The sequence below is a fragment of the Nuphar pumila genome, chromosome 10 (assembly GCF_984573655.1).
Source record: "Nuphar pumila chromosome 10, dmNupPumi1.hap1.1, whole genome shotgun sequence".
NCBI classification, from domain to species: domain Eukaryota; kingdom Viridiplantae; phylum Streptophyta; class Magnoliopsida; order Nymphaeales; family Nymphaeaceae; genus Nuphar; species Nuphar pumila.
In genome coordinates, this window is record NC_143258.1 from 109,676,698 (window position 1) to 109,700,697 (window position 24,000).

At 38.2% G+C, this 24,000-nt stretch overlaps 1 protein-coding gene across 1 annotated transcript in view; it reads right to left on the bottom strand.

Moving 5' to 3' along the window:
* Positions 1–2,317: 2,317 nt before the first annotated feature.
* The window catches only part of LOC149827868 (cytokinin dehydrogenase 5-like), a 47,532-nt gene continuing 25,849 nt past the window's right edge, over positions 2,318–24,000 (bottom strand). Inside the window, exons 5-9 of the mRNA XM_090018586.1 lie at positions 6,638–7,157; positions 6,151–6,278; positions 5,724–5,993; positions 3,179–3,444; positions 2,318–2,845 (exon numbers count right to left, since the gene is read on the bottom strand). Of these exons, the coding sequence (XP_089874712.1) occupies positions 2,515–2,845; positions 3,179–3,444; positions 5,724–5,993; positions 6,151–6,278; positions 6,638–7,157 (1,515 nt within the window). The 3' untranslated portion in view covers positions 2,318–2,514. The remainder of the gene's footprint in view (positions 2,846–3,178; positions 3,445–5,723; positions 5,994–6,150; positions 6,279–6,637; positions 7,158–24,000) is intronic.

Consider the following 24,000-nt stretch of genomic DNA (forward strand, 5'->3'; position numbering starts at 1 on the left):
TAATAAAATAAAAGAAAATCCCTAATCAAATTAACTAAAAAAAACCCTAATTTATGAAATTTAATTCACAACCCTAATCAAATAAAATCAAAGAAAAAAAACTTAATGAAATCAAAGAAAAACCCTAATCAAATTAACTAAAAAATCAAAGAAAAAACTCTAATCAAATAGAAAAAAATCATAATCAAATTAGCTACAAAAAAACCCTAATTTAAGAAATTTGATTCAACACCCTAATAAAAAAAATAATGAAATCAAAGAAAAGGCCTAATCAAATTATTTAGAAAATCAAATAAAAACCCTAATCAAGCCCTAATGAGAGAGAATAATAAGAACAAAGAGAGAGAAGAAAAGGGAGAGGGAGAGAGAAGAAAAGGGAAAAGGAAAAGCGAAAAGGGAGAAGAGCGGCACCCTGGCTTCGCTGCTTGGCAGCTGCGGAGAGAGAGAGAGAGAGAGAGAGAGAGAGAGAGAGAGAGAGAGAGACGGGGGACCCCCTCTCCCGATCATTTTTTTTAACGAGTGCTCCCCATCCCGTGTTCTTTTCGTAACAAGGGGTTGAAACGGTGATTTACCATTCTTGAGATGCGGCAAAAGGGCATTGCATGCCAATGCCACATCCTTTGTTTGATGGCAAGGGCATCCCGCACGGCCGCGACGCCATCAAACGAAGCCCTTAGGGCTTGACAGGTTCTGAGGTGAGGTCTAGATGGGATGGGTTGGGCACATTAAATTTGACTAATGAACAGGCTGGGATCCATCGAGATCATGTTTTGGCGGTGTTGAGCTCGACTCTTATCGGGCTGGGGATGCTGATGACAGCCTAAACCTGGCCCGTCTACCGTCCCTCAATTGGTATACATGAAGCACGGTTACATATTACCCATATCTAAATCTTGCATGGGATTGTGGGTTGTCCCATTGTGAAGAACTATTGGGCAAGTGATGTCGTATTACACAGTACAGGGCTGCTACATTTGAGGGTAGATCAGGTCAATCACATTGCACGAGAAGTGTACCACTGCACCTGACTGCCCTCCATCTCTTAGTACAGCCTGTTATCTGTGGGCCCAACATTGTGATGGAAGGCAGCCAGGTGCAGCGGCACACTTTGGTGATTGGCACATGGTAGTTGGGAACTTAGCACAAGTTATCTGATAATTGATTGCATGCAGACACTCGTCTAAGTTATGTATTGTTTTTTAGGCCTATACAACTATATATATATATATATATATATGGGTGTGAGGATGCTGAGATTACATATTCAAGTAAAAAAAAAAACAGTGATATTGCTGAGATGAAGGCACAAACCCCACACCGGTAGGGATACACAACGAGCCAACATAGCTCGGGCTTGGTTCATTTAAGCTTGGCTTGAACTCATTTGAAAAATAAATGAGCTGAGCATGGCTCAAAACACATAAAAGCCGAGTTTGAACTGCCAGCTCCAATAAGTTTGGTAAGCTCGTTTAGGTTCGGTTCATATAGTTATATAAAAAAAAGTAGATTTATATATCTGTATATTTTGTTCACATTCTTAACACAAAGATGTGTCCTCACATGGTTCGAGCCCAAGCTGAGCTTGAACAATCTGTTTTCTTTTACGAGCTGAGCCAAGCCAGCCCGAACACAGATCGAACTCAGCTCATGTGCATCCCTACCCAATGGTGCATGGATGAGTCCACAGCTTTCAGAGGTGGGCCACGTGTGGCAGGGTTTTCCTCGCTTCGGGTTGCTCATAGTAAAAAAAAAATATCATGCTTTCATGGCAATAAAATCACCATTTACCCCACCTTTCAAAAAAAAAAAATCACCATTTACCAACAGGGATGGGGGCTCCGCGCCTTTGGTAGGAGCTGTCTGTGGTCGTCTCCTTGTGGTGAGACTTTGCAGGTTCAAATCCCCAGTGCTACGTTGAGCAGTAACAGGTGGGGGTCGAACTATATATAACTCCAGCTTGTCTTTCAAAAAAAAAAAAATCACTATTTACATTCGTTTACCCATGTCAATGTTTTAACCTTTTTTTCGATTTTTCAAAATATCTCGAAATTGTCATGCCGATAATTTCCTGAAAGCGAGATCTATGACATTGACCGAGTCGGTGGACTGGGTGTTAGAAAACGAGTCTACTGTCGAAGAAAACCTAGACAAAATCCCAATTTTTATGACCAAACTAGCCCTACTTGTAAAACCAAAGAGGCCGGCGTTGTTCGAGCAACTAAATTAGACGAAGTCAGAGAGAGAGAGAGAGAGATCTAAAAAGTAAAAAGAGCTTCATTAATTTTTAATTGACTAGATTACCCCTCAAACAAAATGAAGGTGCCATCCTTGTATCCCCAGTTCCTCCTACCCCGAATCATTATTCGCAAAATGACGAAACTACCCCTCCTCGTATACACGGCTTCTCTTACCATCCAAAAGGTCCACTTGCGAAACGAACGAGGTGGGGACGCGTCGGTATTTTGGGACAATAATTAGGGCAAAAAGGTGAAAAAAACTTATGTACAGAGGTCGTCACGAATCGGAGAGCATGATCGCCCCGAGACGGAAGATCCCCTGGCCCGGGGAGAGAATCCCCTTGGGGTCGAAGGCCGCCTTCCGCCGGACGAACCGGTCCCACTTGCCGCCGAAGTGGCGCTCCCAGTCGGCCGTCTCGGCGTAGCTGGGGAGGTACTGCTTGGCCGGGATGGCCCGCTCCTCGCAGAACCGGAGGATCTCGTCGTTCTGGGCCGAGAGGAACTCGAGCGCCTGCGTATTCTCCCCGGAGTCGAGCGCGGATCGGAGGAGCGCCACCAGGTAGAACGTCTGCTCCTCAGGTATCACAACCGACGTCCGCTCGTCCCACCTGCATGAAAATATAACCCGGCCGTGAGTTTCGAACTCGAGACCTGCCATTGGTAGTTTTAATTGGAGTAAGTCGTTTGTACGTATGTATTCATGGCCCTTTTTTCATATATTTTGATCGTACAAATGTGATGATACATGGATGAAATGGTCATTTTGGACGTTAATTTGGTGAAACGAAAAGGTCCCCTCTGGAACGGACGTATCTTCCACGGATTCGCGCTGCGGAAGTAACGACGACGGAGATCGAAGTACACGCCGGAAGGTAGCGGCGAGGAGGCGACAAACGAGAAGACAATTACGAAACTACCCTTCTCGTGACCTTGGCACTTACTTATCCTTGTTCATGGGGTATATGAGAATGGGCCCACTTGTGGTCTTATTTGCGAGGATGCCCTTGAAGACCCCAGCGTCGAACTCGGCGATCCTCGAGCCCGGCACGAACAGGTTGAGCCAAGGGTGCGGCACCTCCCACAGACCCTTGGCCCTCAACTTCACCTCTGCCTTGTGCACCCTATCCAAGAAGTCCACGTAGCTCACATCGGTTGTGAACACCGACACCGGGATGAAATCCAACTTCTTGAGCAGACACTCCACATCCTGATCAAGTGCCAAATCAAATAATTCAGATATTCATCATCATCGGATGATGATAGTAGCTCTAGATGGACAGGAATGAAAAAATAAGATCAAGCCGACCCCATGTAGTTGAGAAAAACCACAATGATGATGGTAGGGTGATGAAATATTTCAGATATAAGACCCAAGGGGTTTGGAGTTTTAACACTGACAGAGACTGTAAGTACGACCAGCTGAGCCAGCACTGCTAGGTTTCTGCACCAGGAGCGGTTTCTCCGAATAAAAATAAAAATAAAATATTTCAGATATATTCTTGACAAATAATATTTTATATAAAAATATATAATTATGATACCATCACAACCTTCTTTATATATATGCCAAAGGGTCGTTTGTTATACACCACACCCACTGCAAGGCACTTTTTCCTTGAAAATTAAGGATGTCCGTGAGAGAAAGTGCTTTCCCATGAAGGAAGGTATAACTTCATTTTCATAAGGAAAAGAGCTGATTCACTTAATTAAAGACACATTTGTTTCAGATGTGAGAAAGAAAAATGTGAATCTCACATGATTTGTGTTTCACATGATAGTAGAAACATAAGAACCAGATGACCTGTATTTCTTTATTTCATGTTAGATAATTAAGAAAGTCGTAAAGTTGTTCTACTTCACATGCAAAAAGTATTTTTTTTTTTGCATTTTTATTACAAGGACCCCACGTGAGAAAGATGGTGGGAAACCAGGGAAAGGCCTTTTCCAAGGAAAGGGATGTGATTCCATTTCATATTCATTTACGTGAGAAAAGAGGTCATTTTCATTGCCCTTCTCTCACGAGAAATGGGTCAAATAAATGCCCCCATAACGAGTGGGTCTCACCATGATCTCTTTATCACGTAGGCACTTGTTTCACCTTAAGAGAAAGCACTTCCTTTATAAGAAACATAAAGAAACAAATCATCATATTATAATAAAAATAATTACTATAATACAGGTTTTAAATGTGATAATGCAGAGTAGGGTCAGAATGGTGTTCTTCTCGTAATCGTTGGTGTTAGATATGACAATGGTTATTGCGTCAGCGTATCAGGGTCGCTATAGTTTAATGATCTTATCCCAACAACATCAGTATTAATCACCATATCAAGCTAAAATGATCTTAGGAGTTAGGACCATGACCTTCAACCTAGGGCTGCTATTTTTCAAATTAAACCTACTCTCTTGCTCGTAGGTATCTACTGAATCATGACCCCCTCAACCAACAAACTTGTGACTAAAAATTCATTAACATAATATGCTCAACCAAAAACCTTGGTGACTATAAATTCAGTAATATATGGTATTATGAGCATCTTCCTTCATTAAGTTTTACTTCAAGTAGAAACACACATTAGGTCTTAGCCTTTGAAAAACCATGTTTCAGCCATACAAAAAGAATCTCATACATTGTGGGTAACTTTTTCCATTATGATGTACTAAAAACTACGTATGACAACTATATCCACGTTCATAATGTACTGCTTTTTATGTATATTGTTAGGATAGATGGTTGTGAGTTAGTTTTGCCAGGGTTGCATATGAAGATCTGATGACACGTCACATGAGAGTGAGATGATGGAAGAAAAGCAAATCTTTAGTTGGTAGAACATCTCATGTGATGAGGGGCCACCCCAATATATGATGTGGATGGTAGGAATAAATGCCTTATTATAACTACTATATACATCATGATATGCACGAGCTGCTGGATTTTATCTTGTTTTTTGTATTACTTGTTTAGTATATATGTGCATTAAGTATTAAACTAGAAACGAAACAGAATCGTGTTTTCAACCACCCCCATTCAGAGAGACAGACCTCTAAGTTTGTGAAAAAAGAGAAGCCACTCTCGACTCGAAAAGAGCTTATTTAAACTCGTAAAATAGGTTCGACAAGCTGAACATGAACAATGTGTACGTAATTGGCTTGGCTACTTTTAGATATATTTTGCAAGCAATAGTTTGAGGTAAAATATTATATTATTTCCAAATCTAAAACAATTATTTTTTTACAATCTTGTTACTTCCACCTTTGAAACATTGTCCTTTTTCTGTGAACAAGCCAGCATAAGCTCGACTCGTTTAGCTTGGGCTCATTATAACCTCGAACTTGGCTTGACTCACCACAAGAGTGAATCAAGCTTTTAACACTTTGAGCTCGGCTCGTTTGGCCTGTTTACCAGCCCTTCCAACTTTATTAAGAGATCATTGTGTAAAAATGCGAAGATGGATAATTAGGGTTAGGTATATATCGAGCACGTACCTGGTCAATTGTGTCCGCGGACGACTCGTCGTAGTTCTTGGTCATCTCAAGGCAATATAGGACACTTCCCTTGTTGACCAAGGAGGAGACCTTGACTGGGTTACGTGGGGAGAAGAAGGAGGACCTCCAATTGTTGATGAGACCCTCATCCACTATGACGAATCCTTCTACGTAATCAAATCTCATGGTGTCACCATGCAGAGATATTAGGAACTCTTGGTCCCTCGTGAAGGCAGAGAAATCCGAGTACAAGACCCGTATCCATCTCACCTATACAAAAGGGTTAGTATCAACATTAAATTATCAAGATACCAACAATTTTTTTATGAAAACCCATATTTTAAAACTGGTGCTAGGGTCACTAAGAAAGATTATAACCCAATATTTAAAGATTATAACAGTTTTTTTTTTCATCATTGATACATACCCTTTGTGGTGCGGTCTCTAGAGCGATTCGTGCCCGTGTGATGATGCCAAACTGGCCGAGGCCACCGAGCACGGAGAAGAAGAGCTCCGAGTTCTGTTCCTCCGAGCACGTCACGAGCTCCCCTTTACCTAAAAAATCAGAAAAAAGAAAAATGACAAAAAAACCAAAGTTGATTACGAATTAGGACAAGGAAGTTATTAGGTTTTAGAAAATGGCTGAGAAGGGAAACAGATACAGGAGAAAGGAAGGCATATCGAAACCACACGGAGACACGGTTTCAATATGTTATTTATTTATTTATTTGCGGGTACTTTTTTGTGGTTTATTTTGTTAAATACACTTTAATACGTCGTCGTACCAATAAAAATAAGGTTAAATCAAAACATACGGCGTCCTAATTTTTTCCATCAAAAACATGTCTCCGTGTCTCCATCGTGTCGTTTCCCGTACGTGTCCGTATCATGTGATAGTCCAGTTTTTTTTTTACCGGTCACGACGTCGAGCTCATAGACATTGCTGATCTGTGGGCCGTGGTGGAAGGCCTGGCCGCTGATGCCCGCGTTGGAGAGGGTCCCACCCACGGTCAGGTAAAGGTAGTCGGTCCAGGACCTGGGCGCCAGCCCCTCCTCCAGCGTCGCTCGCAGCACGTCAACCCACAGCTCCCCGCCCCACGCGTCCACGTACCGAGCCCCGGACACGGTCGCGCCGACCATCGGCTGGGCCCCACCCCGGGCAGAGCCCATGTCCACCACGACCCCACCGGGTGCCTGGGCCTGGCCATTGATCGAGTGCGCGTGGCCCCGTGCCGCGACGCCGAACGGCGATTCGGCCCTGTACGATGACGCGACGAGCTCGGCGAGGTGGGCGGCCCCGGCGGGGAAGTAGACCGCCGCCGGACGCGATCGGACCATGCTGCCGAAGTCGCGCGAGGCACGGATCAGATCGAGATGGTCTGTGCTGAACCGGGCTCCGGCGTCTGCCCGAGCCTCGGGGTTCAGAACAAGTAGCTGCAGCAGCAGACGGTGAACGAGAGAGAAGAGAGATATTGATCCAGGCATTGTGGTGCGCTGTTGGGGGAGGGGGAGGTCTGGGGTGGTGGTGGGATATATAGATCCATAGAAATGGATAGAAGGATGTTTTGGTAATTTTCTATGGTGGGAGATCTGGCCGTACAGGTTCGATTAGGGAAACAAAATCTGGTGAAAAGAGGGCTCGTGTGAGTAGACGTAGGTCTGACCCTCCTTTTGAAGATCTCGCACCCACCGGTCTCGGATTCTCTGCGGCTTTTGCGTTTTTGAGGAAGGATTTTCTCGCCAGACCCAAACCCAAATTCGGGAAACCAAGATCTCGGGTGGACCACATGGACAAAAAACCAAAAAACCAAAAAAACTGTGGATCCTGTGAGTTGATTCTAAGGACGGCCTTGGCTTTTTACCAAACCACCCTTCTTTGGACCACGCGACCACCACCTTTCATCTCGGTTTGGTTTGCCTTGACTCGGGTTATTTACTGGATCGGGCTCGGTTTGATCTGGACACGGAGAGTTTCTTGTTGGGTTTAGATTTTGATGTGTTTTGGAAGATTTTTAGACTTTCTATTAAATTAGCTAACAATTTGAAGTGCACATGTCATGTAAGGTCTAGCATAACACATTGTAAGGGGTAGAAAGGTAAAAAGCGACCTACTTTTTTTGGCTGTCTCGGAACGTACGTACGTGTAGGATCTCATGGATCCACAGTTTCGGCAGGATGGGGATTGGGATAGACACGTGTAAGGTGGACCTGCCTGCCTTGCCACGTGTGACAGTAGACAGTGCCACGTGCCAGGGACGGTTCCCTCCTCCAGCCTAGAAGGGAAGGGCGCGGTTGGCCATCGGCACGAGGCGTGGGGGACAGGTGGGGCCCGCTACTAGATACGACGGATCTTAGTGGGGACACGGGAGCTGGCTTTCACGAGGCTAAGCCTTAGGTTGTGAACCGTCGAGCGTTCCTCCAACGTATTTGAATACGTATATAAAAACTGAAAAAACTTATTGAAATGTATTAAGGGAAGAAACCAGTAGAATGTCTCAATTTTATAAGGGAATAGTATCAATAGGTTATTCTTTTTCTTTTCAATCTCACACTAATTAAATTAGTTGTATTTAACATTAAATTTATTTAATTTTATAAAAATACTTTTAAAAGAAGGGTACCTTTGAGCCAAAGGTCTTTTGAACTTGAAGAGAATTGAAAAGTCATACATTTATTTTAAAAAAAGAAACTTTATAAATTCATCAAATTTACCTTTTTGACTTAAAAAGTAATTATATATTTTTTAAAATATTATTTTAAATGTATTTTAATTATTTTAATAAAGTTAAATTTATTTAGCGTTAAATACAACTAGTTTAATATTGATTAACTATATATAACTATTTATGTACAATTTACTTTTGTTTTTAGCGTTATTAGTAGGGGTGTCAAAAGGGGTGGGATTTGGTTTTGGTTTGGAGCCAGGCGAAACCAGACTTGGACCAGATTTTTGGGTATGATACTAGGTTCGGACCTGAGTCTAATCGAGTCTCATACCCGAACCCGATGCAAACTACATGAACCAGACCTGAACAATACTTGTAATATCATATTTTTTTTTATCTTTTTTACATTACAAAATTGCAAGTCTTAATCGGAACTCGAGTTGGGCATGGGTCTGATATAAAATTTCACAAACTATACTCAGGTCCAGACCTGAGACTTAATCGGGTCTTCTTATTTGTTTGTCATCATACCTGATCCTATAAAGTTTAGTGCTACTAAACTCGACCCGTTGACACCCCTACTTATTAGGACCCACATGGAGATGAAGATTGATTTGAAGCTTGATTTCAGACTTATTGCATTAACAACTTTATTCAAAATCTGTTAAGTTGAAAGTAGCTCTTACATATAGTGCGTGTATTTTAGTTCCGTTCTTTTTGGGTGTCACTGTGCCTGACAACTCTTTCTTTTTGTCGTGGAGGCTCCTCTGGAACTTGTGTCCACGGCAATCCTTAGCAGATTGCAGGGCCCAAAACCAATGGGCTAATCTTTGCCACTTTTTATTCTTACCTACATTGGAAACTAAAGTCACTACTGTTGTGCGTTGGCTTCCAAAGACGTCCCCCGATAGTAACTTTTCATCTCACTCTCTCTCTCTCTCTCTCTATATATATATATATATATATATATATAGAGAGAGAGAGAGAGAGAGAGAGAACTGAAAAATGAGAACTAATGTGTGAACCACAATTTTTATAATTTTTTCGTTTTTTTCTCTTAAATATAACCTTACAGACATGTTATATTTAAGAGATCTTTTTAAGACTTTAAAATTAATGACTCATAATCTTCATAAATATTCAAACATTAAAAAATAACATTTTTTCATAAAAAATCCAGGATTCAATGGTTGATTCTTAGCAAATTCACCATGCCAAGTACATCCACATGTTTGGATTTGTAAAAAAAGTGTTGAAAATGCCCATATTTTTAGTTCTCATATTCTAGTATATATATATATATATAGTCGGGAGTATCATCAGACCTATTTGCATCTGATGATATCGATCCATCTTGGCCATCCGATTATAAGTGCAATTGGACGGCCAGGATCTCCCCATATAAAGTCCGAAAAAGAAATGAAAAACCCTACTGCCGATCCGTTCGCTCAATCTCTCCTTCTCTTCTCCCGTGCAAAGGAAAGTGGTGCCCTCCCTGCGGACCGAGTTAGTTGCCCTCTAAAGATAAAAAAAAACTGAAAATATGAGAATTAGAAATATGAAAGCTATATATATATATATATATATATATATATATATATATATATATATATATATATATATATATATATATATATATATATATATATATATATATATATATATACAAAGAGAGAGAGAGAGAGAGAGGTCCTAAACTGGTATATCTCTTAAACTGTCTTAAACAACTTGTGAAAACAAGTTATGGATGTTTGCTTAATTTGAACCTATGCTACAAAAATACATGGACTCAACAACACGTGGCATGGATTCAACTTTTAATTTTGAAAATATTAAAAAATAGGACACGGGATCAAGATTTTTTTTTTTTTAGTCGATCAAAATTTTTTATTTTTAGTATTTAAAAGGGTTTTATTGAAATATTATTAAAAATATTTTTTTTATCAAAACCAGCATCCCTGCTTGTATCACCAACGACACACGGCAAGAATGATTTGTTCCTAAGATATTCTTATATAATTTATTTAGTAAATTCGCACTTTGCATGTGGTACTTTCAATGTTAGAGTGTTTCTTAGAGCGATAAAAAAATCACTGACCTATATCACAATAAAACTTGATAATAAAAATAAACTTCTTTGGATAAGTTGATTAGATCCAATGCACATTTCTTGGTAAATAAACCAATGATTAAATCTACAAGTTTATATTAAGCAAAAAAATGCCTGTAACTATGCTTTGTAGAAGTGTTTAGGGCATTTAGAAGATAAAACTATTTTAATTTGCTTCTATATATGTATATGGAGAGAGAGAGAGAGAGAGAGAGAGAGAGAGAGAGAGAGAGAGAGAGAGAGAGAGAGAGAGAGAGATTTTCCATTCAAGTTGTGCATGCATATTTTGAGTCCTAATTAAGATTATAAGAGCTCATTGAATTTAGATTTGTAAATTTGGTGCTTCTGAATAGGGTGCTCATGTATGGTTTTTTGTAATTAAGTAGACTGGATGACATCATGCAAACATGATTAATGTTTTATTCTAATGTATGGTTTCATGTGGTAGTCAATTGTTTAATAACAAAGTGAAAAGGAGCTAATGTTTGGGTTTTTTGAATTTTAGGTTAACAAATGTAATTATAGGTTGATGGGATAACATACTATTGATTTGGGCCCAACTTTATAAAGTACACATCTAAATCGCTTGATCCAATCATGTAATGTACTAGGTGGACTATAATAATGCTATCTTATGAGTTTTGTCTGTCTTTTTAGTGTTTCTATTGGTGGCACATGTATACTTGGGGACCCATTTGTCTTCAATTTGGACCTAACCCATTTAATGCCCTGCATAGAAAAAACTTTAACCTCTAAAATTGGATAAAAAACCTCATGTTAAGGTGTACATTTAGCATCATGTAAAGAATTGAAAAGTTCACGAAGTCCAAATAGTAAACTTAAATGCTAGCAGAATGCTTCCCTTGGTTTCCTTGTCTGATCAAACAAACAGGGGAAACCATTTCTCCTATATTTTCATTATAGAACAGATAAAAGTTGGGGGTTCATTTCTTCATGTAGGGCTCTAGGGAAACGAAATATATGGTTAACGGTAACAATGTATCTTAGTTTTCAATGCTTGGAATTCTTGGACTTGGTCAATTTCATCTCATGGCACAGTGTTCACCAAGACCTAGAAGTCTCAAATGGATTGGATCCTTCCTCAAGCCGGGTCCTCCTTTTTGTGATAATTGATAGATTTTAGGTAGCTGGTTAGACTGGATCAGGATCAAATTTGACCTAACTGATCCTCAACATTAAAGTGCACATTTGCAACTGCTTCTAATATCCACCCGGGAAAATGTATGTGCCATTCTTGAGAAAGCAGGTATGGAATCAGACTCGTGACCCACTTTCTCAGGTAATTAAGTAGGCATCAACTGTCTCCAGCACTTTCTCAGGTTTCCAAGTACTTGAGAAAGTGGCGGGGTTGAGCTTCCTTTTCTCATAAACCTGAGAAAGTGGTGCTTGCAATCACGCTCCTAAATACGCATAACTTAAGACCCTGATCCATCCAAACATATTGCATAATGATTTAGTCAGGGCCCAACTCGCGCCCGGCAAACGGTCATCTAGCTTTTTATCTTTTATTCTTTTTCCCCACTAAGAATCGGATCAAGTTAAGCCTGGTCTAGATCCAGACCATCAACGTCATTAATTTAATATACAAGCACTATATAGGGGCAGTATTGTCATTTAAGAATCTAACCAAGAAATAGGATACATACAAGCAAGTTGCTTGTGTATATGAATGATATATCTTCAAGAAAGACACATCATATCCTACATTTTGTAGCTCATCCATATGCTCAACAATTTATATTGAATCCTACATAGCAATATACAAGAAAGGAAGGCAAAAAGTAAAAAGAAGTGAAGTAGTGAAATAAAAAATGTTGTCTAACTTTTAATAGGAAAGTGGGAAGCAACCAGTCTCATCACAATGGCAAGGCTGTCGGCTGAGTCCAAAATGGCTGCACCTTCACCAACCTAAGAAAGTGTATGTCTGGTCTCCTTCAGAAAAAAACCTAGCCAGCACCAATGCATGGAAGGTTCGGGGACCCGATACCCCGACTCAGGAAGAGTCCGAAAAGGGATTTTTTTGGTCAGTTCGGGTCTGGATCTATTTATGAGTGAACAACCCCAAGACTATATTTAATCAGATCTTTACATATAGTTTAGACAAAATGAATGATCAAAGTAACTAAATTTTGATCCCAAGAGGATGCCCCCACATGATCTTGAGCTTGTTGATTGGGAGGCCTTCCACCTCCTTTGAGGAATGTTTCCTATAAAAAATTGTACTTTTTAGAAAAAACTCAACGGTCGAAAAATCTGTACATTTTCCTTCCTACCTTCACTTTTCCTACATCATTCTCACTTTCAACCATGCCTTAAGGTTTTGGAAACTACTATTAACATGATTCATTTTTTTCCCTTTTTTGGGAATATTAGAATGTTTATCATTAGGGTTTATGGAGTCTGCCTGAATTAAAACAACTTTCAGATTCATGATTAATTCCAAAGTTCTTGTGAAATCCAGAGTTGAGATTTGAGTCAGCTCCCTCAGGTTTATTATTTAGGAGATGGCCTCATTAAAGTGACCTCCATTTCTATGCAGGTTCCTCATCATAAAATAAATAAATAAATTGATGCTTTAGGCTAAAAGCTCCAAATAGCATGAATATGGAACTTTTTACATGCACTACATTAACTAATGTGGGGTATTCATTTTGCATGCAGAACATCATCATATTTAGAGGTAAAGTTGGCTATTCCATGATTCAACCTAGTTATGCCATATATATTGAGACACACCAACATTTTATAACAACAAAAAATATGTGTTTTTTTATGTTTCACTTCAACTTGCCTTATTCTTTTAGTTTAATTAATTAAGCTATTAAATCTTTTTGTTAAAAGTGGATTTGATACCACTCCTTTTGTTAACTCAAGGGATTTGTAGGCTGTGTAGCTTTTAGTTCCCATGTTCAAGCAAGTTAGGTGGGTGACATATAAGAATATGTCAACTTTATTCTTTTATAAGCTATAATTACACATCAATTGCTACATATATTGTTTTTGTGGGTACAAAAATATCCTAAGTTGACATGTGTGACATATTAGTGGTCACCATATTTGTGGGTGATAATGATGTGCATGAAATGGTGGATTGCATATATGCGTTTTCTGGAGTCATTGTCATCCTTTTCTACTCTTAGCTACCAATTACATTAGTTTTTTCTATTATTAGAGTTTTAGCATCTCATTGCGAGGAAAGTGAGTATATTTTATTGAGAATCTTTCTAAATGTTTGCTACTCAAGTAAAAGGATATGACCTCGAGCAGCTCGTTCAACTTAAATGAGGCAAGCCCGAACACATGGTTTTCATCTCGGCAAAGCACATCTCGATAAAATATGTACATATTTTATGTGAAATATATATTTTTAGTGTAATATACAAACAAAAGAATGCATAAAACATATATATAATATGAACTATTATGTGTAATATATAAAAATACATATAATTATGTGTAATATAAAACATTGTATATATATATATTATATGTAATAATTAACATGAATTATTTTACGCGAATAAGCTCATGCTCAGCTCAGCTCATTTAGGCACAAGCCGAGTCACGAGCTTGGTCAACTGGTAAATGAGCCGAGCTCGAACATGTCCCGTTGGGTTCATTGGGATCATTTACCAGCTCTAGCTGCTTCCACTCTTATTTATAGTGTTGGATGAGGACCATGTTAGGTTGGGGTTAATCAAAGGTAGGAAGTAAATGGTTTCTTAGGGGCCAGTAAAATGTAAGGTAGTAACCGGAAGCTCTACAATATAAATATAAATTTTCAGTACATTACGATAGCTCAATCAGATGTGATAAGCTGGATGAATTGTGATGGGTAGAATTCCTTTCTATATAATTAGATGAAATCAAGGGATCGCAACTGAAAGGATTTTATATTTATATCCAGATTCCAGACCATTCATGGTAAATGAAGTAGAGAATTCAATTCTTCTCCTCTCTTGTTGTTCACAACTCTGATTTCTTGTCGTGGTTCGCATCTGGGTTAGTCATATCCAACCAACTCTAAATCTCTCTAGTTGGATATGGTAAAAAGGACCTAGAATGGAGTCTACATCCAATTCTGAATTGTATAGAAATCCAAGTTCAATGGATATTAGAATCCAATTATGCATAATCTTGTATCCGATTAGCTATTTACAGCTTGTTAGATCTAGGTTCGTTATCTTTTTTTTTTCATCTGAATCTGAATCCTACTCCAAATTCCATTAGGCAATGTTTGATATGGTTGGATTTAATAAAGCGTACATCCCAACCCAATCTGATTTTTATACACTAATTAAAAGTGTAAAGATAAGGTTGGCCATCTTAATTAAAGTCTAATTACATAAAAGCATGATGACTATTTGATCTTAACCAAAAGATAACTAAAATTTTTTAACCATTAGAGACTGTCTCACTCATAGTTATTGGAAGCTTCTTGTTAGGGGAAACTCATTTACCCAGAAGGTAGCTTTGGAAGCGAGAAACTCCTCACTTCTTCGAAAGTAAGGGAAGCTTTGGAAAACTGGCTTTCAAAATATGAGAAACTCGATTCTTTTTAGTGGGAAGCCCGCTTTTCTTCTTTGTTTCCCAAATCGATTCTTTTTCGCTTCCTTAAAGTTTCTCTTGCTTCTTGTCACTTCCCACTCATTTTTCCCTCACTTCCTAAGATTTTCATATTAAAAAACTATAATTTTTTATAAGAAGTTTGCATGGTTTTATGTTGTTTTGTATGTGTTTGTCATTTCATATTTACTTCTGCCCGAGCTTCATCATATCTATGTCTCTGTGTTTCCTTTTCATTTTTCGTGCACTTGCATAATGGCTCGCTTCCCCACTTCTGCTTCACACATCGCTTCTCGTATTCATTTCGTTTCCTGGATATGGCCTCACTTACCACTGATTCACTCTCCCCTCCTTAAAATTGGGCACGTCTGATTGTTTTTGGACCCACAGTAATTTCATGTGTAACTCCAATATGGTCAAGACATTGGGCTAGGTCTGACTAGGTTGCGACCCACTGCATACACAAGTTTAAAGAGACAAGGATAGTGGGTTAAAAGGTCCATAACCATCATCATTTGGCTTGGATTAAACTCATTCGGCATTGGAATCAAATTAATTAATTAGAATGGAGAGATCAGAAACATGATGACGAGGGACGAATTCCAACTGAATGTGCTCTTTATCTGTAAGAGAGGTTCAGAAAATTCAGGAAACTTTGACATTCCTACAATCATAGTGACAAGCAAATAAAGAGACAAATAGATGTCTATTAATTTATTGTGATAGACCTAAAATTTTCATATTTTTCATGTTCTAATTGGGGAAATATAGGCAAACAAAGATAGCACAAAAAATAGTAAAAATAATGTAAAAAGGAATAGAAAATAAAATATGAAAAAATATAATTAATGTTGCTTTTATCCAAGATATTATGGATAAAAAATGTAAAAACACCACAATAAAATCACAAAATTTTAAAAAGTTATCACAATATTAGAAAACATTACCCATTTTGGCCATTTTTAAATGGTTGGTGAATTAAAGGAGAACCCCTCTTTCATAAAGGGGTATTACATAAAAGAGAGATACCCTCCGGTGCATAAGCATTCATGGTCAAGTTTGTAAGTTCTGTCGATCAAATTCAAATTGCTATTTATTATGTCCTTGTTACCTATGTATCCTTACTTTTTATTGCTAGAAAAGGAGCAAAAAAGGCAAACCCTTTTATCGAAAGTTTAAAGGCTTTTATGTTTTATTTTTTTTTATTTTAATTTTGTTCGTATTTTGACAAAATATTTTCTTTGTTGAATTGATTTTGATCATTTTAGTAGTGGTATTTTTAATATTTTTAAGCTTAAATTTTGTAAATATTGAAGCTTACGCTTCGCTACTTGATCAGGTTTACATAATTTTTTTTAAAAGCATCTCATTACATCTCGCATTTTTAAAAAGCCCTTAGGTATTGTTTGGATGATTCCCAAAACCAGAGTGAAAACCTAGTTTTGGGTGCCAAACCAGGTTTTACCCCAAAAACTTGGTTTGTGCATAACTGGGTTAAAACCACTCTTCAACCTACACTATAAGAATTCTGCGGATTAGAGACAGACACTATCCGACGCTAATCCATCGTAAATCCATCGCTGAACTGTTTAGCGATAGATTGGTGATAGCTTAGCGATGGATAACGTTTGTCCCAATTTCTTGGTCGCTAATTAGCGACAGAACTGATCTATCGCTAATTCACGACGGATTAACGAATATCATGATTCGTCGCTAATCCATCTCTAAATAAGCAATGATTTAGTTTGTGATAGATACATATTCGTCGCTAAAATTTAACGATGAATGTGTATCCATCTCTAATATTCGTCGCCCATTTAACGATGGATTATATTCTGTCACAAAATATCGACTGATTCAATTTTTGAGACAGATAAATATTCATCCTTAATCCGTCGCTAAATTGGTGACGAATATTATTCATCGCCAAATACCATCGCCAAATTGTGACTGAATTTCTTCGAAAAATCCATCGTTGAATATTAGCGATGGATAATATTCGTCGCTAATCCATCGTAAAATATTTTTTTTTGACATAGATCTAGAAATTATGGTTGTTTATGTGGATTTCGAAGAAATGATAATAGATACATGTTAGAGTTTATTTTGAATCACAAATATGAATATGCATAGTTTTATTTTCGAAAGACTAAGCAAATGAATAAAAGCGCAAAAATGAGCTCAAAAGTAAAAAAGCATGCATTAGGTTTGTTCGGATAATTTCACAATCCTTAGTAGTTGGGGCTTAGACGCAAGTTGAAGCATTTTAGTTCCATTTCCAAAAAAAGAGAGTGAAAATCTTCATAATCCTTAATAGCTGAGAACAGACACAAGTTGAAGTGTTTGAGTCTCATGTCGAAAAGGTAAATGAAGGAAGCCACTTTTGTGTCCTAGTTAATATCTTTGACATATATTGAAAAAGTATAAAAGATATTGGCATTGCACAGGGTATAAAGCAGACCATACGCAAGCCATAAAAAAGTGCGTAAAAAAAAAGCGTGAAAAATTGAAAATCAGGAAAGAAAAGAGCTTAAAAAGAAAAAAGTTCACTGCTTAAAAGTATAATTGAGAAAATCTATGCAGGAAACATATGAATGAGTATAAGTAAATAATAACTTATTTTTATTTGATTTTCTAAGAATAAAACATAAATAATTATGATATTTAGAAAAGTGAAAGAAATTCTTTTTCTGTGGTGGTATATAAAAGACTATAATTATGTTTTGATTATGTAATAACAAGAAATATTTATAAAAATAAAGTTTTTAATTACCTACTACTTATAAGGATGTGTAATATTATGCATACATGACAGAGATGTTAGTGGGTAGCATCACTGCAAACCCTCATGAGACCATACTCGTCCACTGGGGTAACCTAGGGGTTGAAAGGGCTTGTTTCATGTGCTAAATGCAATTGTGATTCCAATGAAAGTGAGTTAGTGATAGTTCATGTTTCTTGCATTTTTTTAGTTTGCTCAAGGACTAGCAAAAGATAAGCATGAGGGTATTTGATCATGCATACATTTTAGAGTTTAATTCATATTAAACTATGCATGATTTCATAAAAAAATACATTAAAATCTTGAGTTTGTTGTTAGTTTCAAGAAAACATGCAAAAACAATAAACATTGAAAAATGTTTGAAAAATCAGTTTATTTTGCAATTTAGTTCAAAGTTTATGCATTGTAAATAATTTAGAAGGTTAAGTTCGAGAAATAATGAAAAAATGTGTTTAGAATAGGTTTAGTTTTTAGTTTTATGAAAAGATAGAGAAATTGAGGCTTTTAGCAAATAAGCTTTGTTTAGTAGAGTAGTGTTTAGAATTTTCTGAAATTTTTTGGAGTTATGGTAATTTTACCACAACAAACTCCAAGCTTCTTTTAAAAACCCATGTAAAGGAGGGAAAAGGGGTCTCCTCCTCTACGCATGACCTCCCTCTCTTCTTCCCTCTCCTCTCTTGTTGGAATTTCTCCCTCTTCTTCTTCCCTCTCTTTTCTCTTCCTCTCTTCTTCTCTTATCCCTCTTCTTTCTTTCCGGCGGAGAAGCTACACACCAGAGGTGGCACAAATGATGGAGTCCATCTCTTCTCTCAACCTAAACTAAATATGTAAGTAGTTCTTCTTCTTCTTCTTCTTCTTCTTCTCTCTTCTCTTCCCCTTTTATTGCACGAATTTTATTTGTCTGAAATCTTTTTCTATTAATCTTGTTGTAATTCACACACATTCATGCAACAATCGTGATATTTCATCTTTGCATTTGTTTAACATTTACTTTGATGTTTTTATTTCCTTATTTATTCTGTTTTCTTTGATATTCCCTACATCGCATAATTCATTGCATCCATTGGTTGTTGTATTGCATCGATTCATTTTAATTTTCATTGCAATGTTTCTTCAGCACTTCAATCTAGCATTCACTGTGAAATCCTCGGATTCACAGTGAAGATCTAAGCTGCCATGAATTGTTCTGCACACAGATCTACAGGATTTGCCTTGCAACTTTTGTGATTTCTAAAATCAAATCTGATTTTCACAGTGAATCTCTGATCCGCCATGAAATCAACTCAACGGCAGAGCAGATCTATCAGATTTGGGTACAGATCTGCCAGAACTTCCTTCCATTGTAATCCTCTGTAGTAGCTGGAAGTTCACTGTGAAATCTGCTTCTTCTTCACAATGAAACTCTATTTCACGGTGAAGTGTTTTGAAATCCATCGGATCTGCCAGATTTCACTGTTGGATTTGTCCTCAGTCTGTCGGAGCTCTGCTGAGCCATCGGGAAAGCATTTCAACTGTCAAAATCCTCTGTAGTAGCCGGAATCCTCATTCCACTTCATGACACTATCAACCAGCGCATTCCTTTACTCTGCCGTTAAAATCATTTTTCAAGGCAGTTGTGTTTTTAAAGTTCATCCCACATGCTGGTTTTTAAAAGTCTTCACGGCTGAGCACCTGAGCATCATTCACGACAACTTGATTTTTGTGAAAGTGAAAATCAGGTTTGCCTTTTTATTGCCATTTGAAATCCCTTCTTCCTGGTTGTGCATTCTATCCCCTGCATCATGTTGCATTGCTACAAAGTTTGTGTTCTTTTATGCTATTCATTTTAACTTAGTTTAAGATGTTGTCATTTCTGAAATTTCATATGCATTTCCTAAGTATGATTTAAGTTTCATGTTAATCACTTCATTTTGCTGATTTCCTGCATTTTAAATTTCATAATTGCATTAACTCTTGCAATTTATTTCATATGCATTTCAATCCTTTTTTTTGCTTTCCTATTTTGCATTTATTAATTGATACTTTGTTCCCTGTTGTTTCTATTTTCATATGCTTGTTGTGTGCATTTTTCACTGGTAGTTATTTTGCATTTGCATTTCGTTTATCGCACCTTCTTGATTACATTTCAGCATTTTGCATTTAGTGTTTAATTTTGCATTCATTCCCTTTCATTCTCAAACTTGCATGTGTAGTTAGTATACTTTTCATTTTAGCACATTTAACATTCATTTAACGCATTTATTTTCTTGCTTATGTAGCCTATTTGCATTTCACGTAGTTTCCTTTACTTAGTTCTATCATATTCTAGAATTTAGTTCATTTCCGCATTTACATTTTTTTGCATAGGTGTTAGTTTTCCTCTTGTGTTGCTCGTGTTGTGCAGGATAGTGCAGAGTAAAGGCAAGTGAGCGAGATACGTGGTGGCATGCATCTGACATGCAACACGAGGCACAAGCACAGAAGACTCTCTTACTTTTCTTTTAGAATTAGGAATTTAATTCATTTTTTTTGGGTTTGTAATAAAATCATTTTAAACCCTCTGCGTAGGGTAAACATTTAATATAATAGTTAAATAGTTATATTTTTTCGTACTTTTACATTTTAGGCAATAAAGTGTAGTTTAGTTGCATGTTTGAATATAAGTATCCCCTGTTCCCTGATATCGACCTGAACTCCACCACTCATGCGAGCCGGTTTTTATTTTTGGTGTCTGGCTTTCACGTACTTTTACATATAAAAATATCTTTTCAAAAATCATTTTCACAAAATAGACATCACTGACCAAGATCAAGCGATGAGGCCCAGAGCTGGGGTGGGCTCAACAACCTGGCCGAGTCCAACCCGAGCCTGACCCTACCAAACGGGGAGGGGGGGGGGGGGGGGAGAAAAGCAATACGATACCAAAAGAGAGGGAAAACGGGGAGGAGGGCGAGCCCCTCCCTTGTCAAATGAGAAAAGGGAGAAAGCGAGGGGGGTGGACTTGCCTGAGCCTGACCCAAAGCAAGTGAGGAGGCCCAGAGTTGGGGTGGGCTCGACAGTCTGGCCGAGCCCGACCCTGCCAAATGGGGAGGGGGGAGAAAAAGGAGGTCGGAGAACCAATGCCCTCCGATCGGTGCCAAAAGAGAGGGGAAAAATGGAGGGACCGAGCCCCTCCCCTGTCAAATGAGAAGAGGGAGAAAGCGAGGGGGGTGGGCTTGCCTGAGTCGGACCTAGAGGAAGTGAGGGGGCCCGGAGCTGGGGTGGGATCAGCAACTTGGTCGAGCCCGACCCTCCCAAAGGGGGGGTGGGGAGAAAAGGGAGGCCGGAGGGCCAATGCCCTTCGGTCGGTGCCAAAGGAAAGGGAAAACAGGGAGGGTCTAAGCTCCTTCCCTATCAAACAAGAAGAGAGAAAAGCAAGGGGGTGGGCAGTGGTGCCCTCCCCTTTGCCACAAACGATCGGAGAAGGAGAAGAGAGACGAGAAGAAAGAAGATGAAGAAGAAGACAACAGAGAGGGGGGAAGAGTTCACCTGAGAGGGCTGGACGCGGAGTGATGTCGTCTGCGTTGGTGGCCAAAATACGGTGAGTGGGAGAGAGGGATTACCCGAGGGAAAGGGGCAATGAGCGAGGGAGGAGAATGGAAGGTGGTCGGTGAGGTCTCCGGAGGGAGCTGTCAAATGGTGGGTCGCCGGAGAGCGGGGGCGAAGAAGGTGAGGAAAAACTGGAACGATCGATGGAAGAGGGGAGAGAGAGAGAGAGAGAGAGAGAGAGAGAGAGAGAGAGAGAGCAGGGGGAGGAGAACATTTTGTGCCCTAGATGGCCTGTTTTATATCAAAAATTAGCGACAGAAACATTCTGTCTTAAATGCCGATGCAATTTAGCGACAGAGTAGCGACAGAAAATTTTTGTCGCTCATCTGTCGCGAAGTTACGACGGAGTTTGAGACAGAATGTTTCCATCGCTAATTAGCAATAAATGTTGAGACAAAAATTTTTCATCGCTAATTCTGCAACTAATTCCAATTTTAGGTATGGCTAGTTTTCTTTAGCTAATCCATCGCAAATTTGTGATGGATTATTTTCGTCGCTAATTAACATTTTTTTTTAATGCTAGTTTATCGAGGGTGGTTCCAACACCCCCAACACACTTACCTCTCCACCATTTTGGCCTTTCCTCCCATACCTTTCTATATTCTGACCATTTTCAGCTAGGCACATGCCGAACTAGTAATGCCACTAGGGTGTTACCCGTTCAGCCAAAAATGTTTTATTTGAAAACCAATGTTGTCAGGCCATTTTCTAGTCAGCCAAGATGGTGTTATAGGCATTGTGCAACACTTTTTTAGTCATTTTCCAGTTAGTAGCTGACCAAAAATTGCTCAATGATATAATCTTTTGTTTGGTCGATCAATCATTTTCTGGCCACCCACTGCCCAAAAAATGTTGGCTAAAGTTTCCTTTTTAAAGGTTTTTTTTAGGCAATGACCGACCACTTTTTGACCAGCCACCGGCCAAGAAGTAGCCTAGTTTTGGGCAACACCGGTCAAGCTACTTCCCGGTTGGTGGTTGTGTTAGCCTAGTAAGATAGATGAAGATCAGATTGCCAAACCAGAGAGATAATGAGAGAGAGTGTACGATGAATAGGAGGCTTGCTTCAGGAGGGAAGCTCATATTTTTCACCTCTGTATTAGGTAGATACATAGGGATATATAATTTCCTCCTCCTAGTGTTTCCATCTGCTCGGCTAATCAACTTTATCACCATGCCTCATTATCCAATAAACCACCCTTATTTTAACTACACAAAGGGTCCACTAACTAAGTGGTTCATTGGATTCTATGGTGAGACCCAATAGCCATACTTTGGATCTAATATATGGATTCATACTTAAGATCTAATACCTGGATCCAACATCTCTCACTTAGCCATAAGAACTAACTAGCATATTATATCACAATTGGTGCATCATGTATTATATATTGAAAAGTATGCACCAAGTGACCTTGCACGGTTCCAAGGGTTATATAAATATTTAAGTGTGATATTTTTCTCACATGTTATGGGTACTTTTCTCACATAGACATGTGGTTTTTTCATTATCATATGAAACATGATTTTTTCTCACATATAGTATGAGTTTAATTATGATATTATGAGATTTTATATACAATAGCTAGACTTTTCATTCATGATATATCCCTATTAAGCGGATATTCACAAATTATGTTGATTTTCCATCATGATTCTTTTATGCACTCATTTCATACAATTATGTATTTCACGTCATGTCAAAAATTTCAATCCTAACCCTTAATGTGTAATACCATGTGCAAAATTTATTTTTATTTTTATATCCACTAGATCCAGTATGCCACAAACCATGGTAAATCATTTTTCATATTCAATTAATGAGGGTCTTGTATTCTTAGATAGTCAGGGAATTCATATTACTCTTTCATGACCATACCATAAGACATCATCTTGTCCTAATAATTTTACATAAAATTCTCGTGCACAATAGTGAAGTAAAAATTCTATAAAAATTTAACATCTCATGAATTCATAAAAATTGATTTGCCAAACATGATTAATGCTTCAACTTTTCAAGAATTCACAGTAGACTATATTCCCACTATCCATGTACATCATTATTAAATGCAACATGCTCTATTTTGAATCAATATATCTAGATCCAAATAGTCATAAATATTATTATAAAAATTAATGACCATATTGCATACCATGCATAAAGCATCTAAAGTATGAAAATAAAATATTTATTCATGCACTCAAACAAGCATTCATGCTAAATATCTACATACATGTGCAAGTTATAATTCAGCTTCCACTTGTCTACGCATTGCAATATCACATTTTTCTTTCATCTTGTGCAGTAAAAAAGATTTCAGCACATGGTTAGTAAAGGTGGTCAACCTCTGCTATTCACAATTATCTCCTCACACGGTAAGTAGAGGTGGCAGCCTCCACTAACCACATGAGTTTTAGGTAAGGCCATCATAGCCAACAACCCTCCCAACATCCCTATTGGTGACCATTTTGAAAATAATATTTTTAAGTCAAGAACTTCGCACTAAATAATAATTTAAAACTAGTTCTTGCACTCATTATAGAGTAGTAAGTTGGATTGTCTCTACA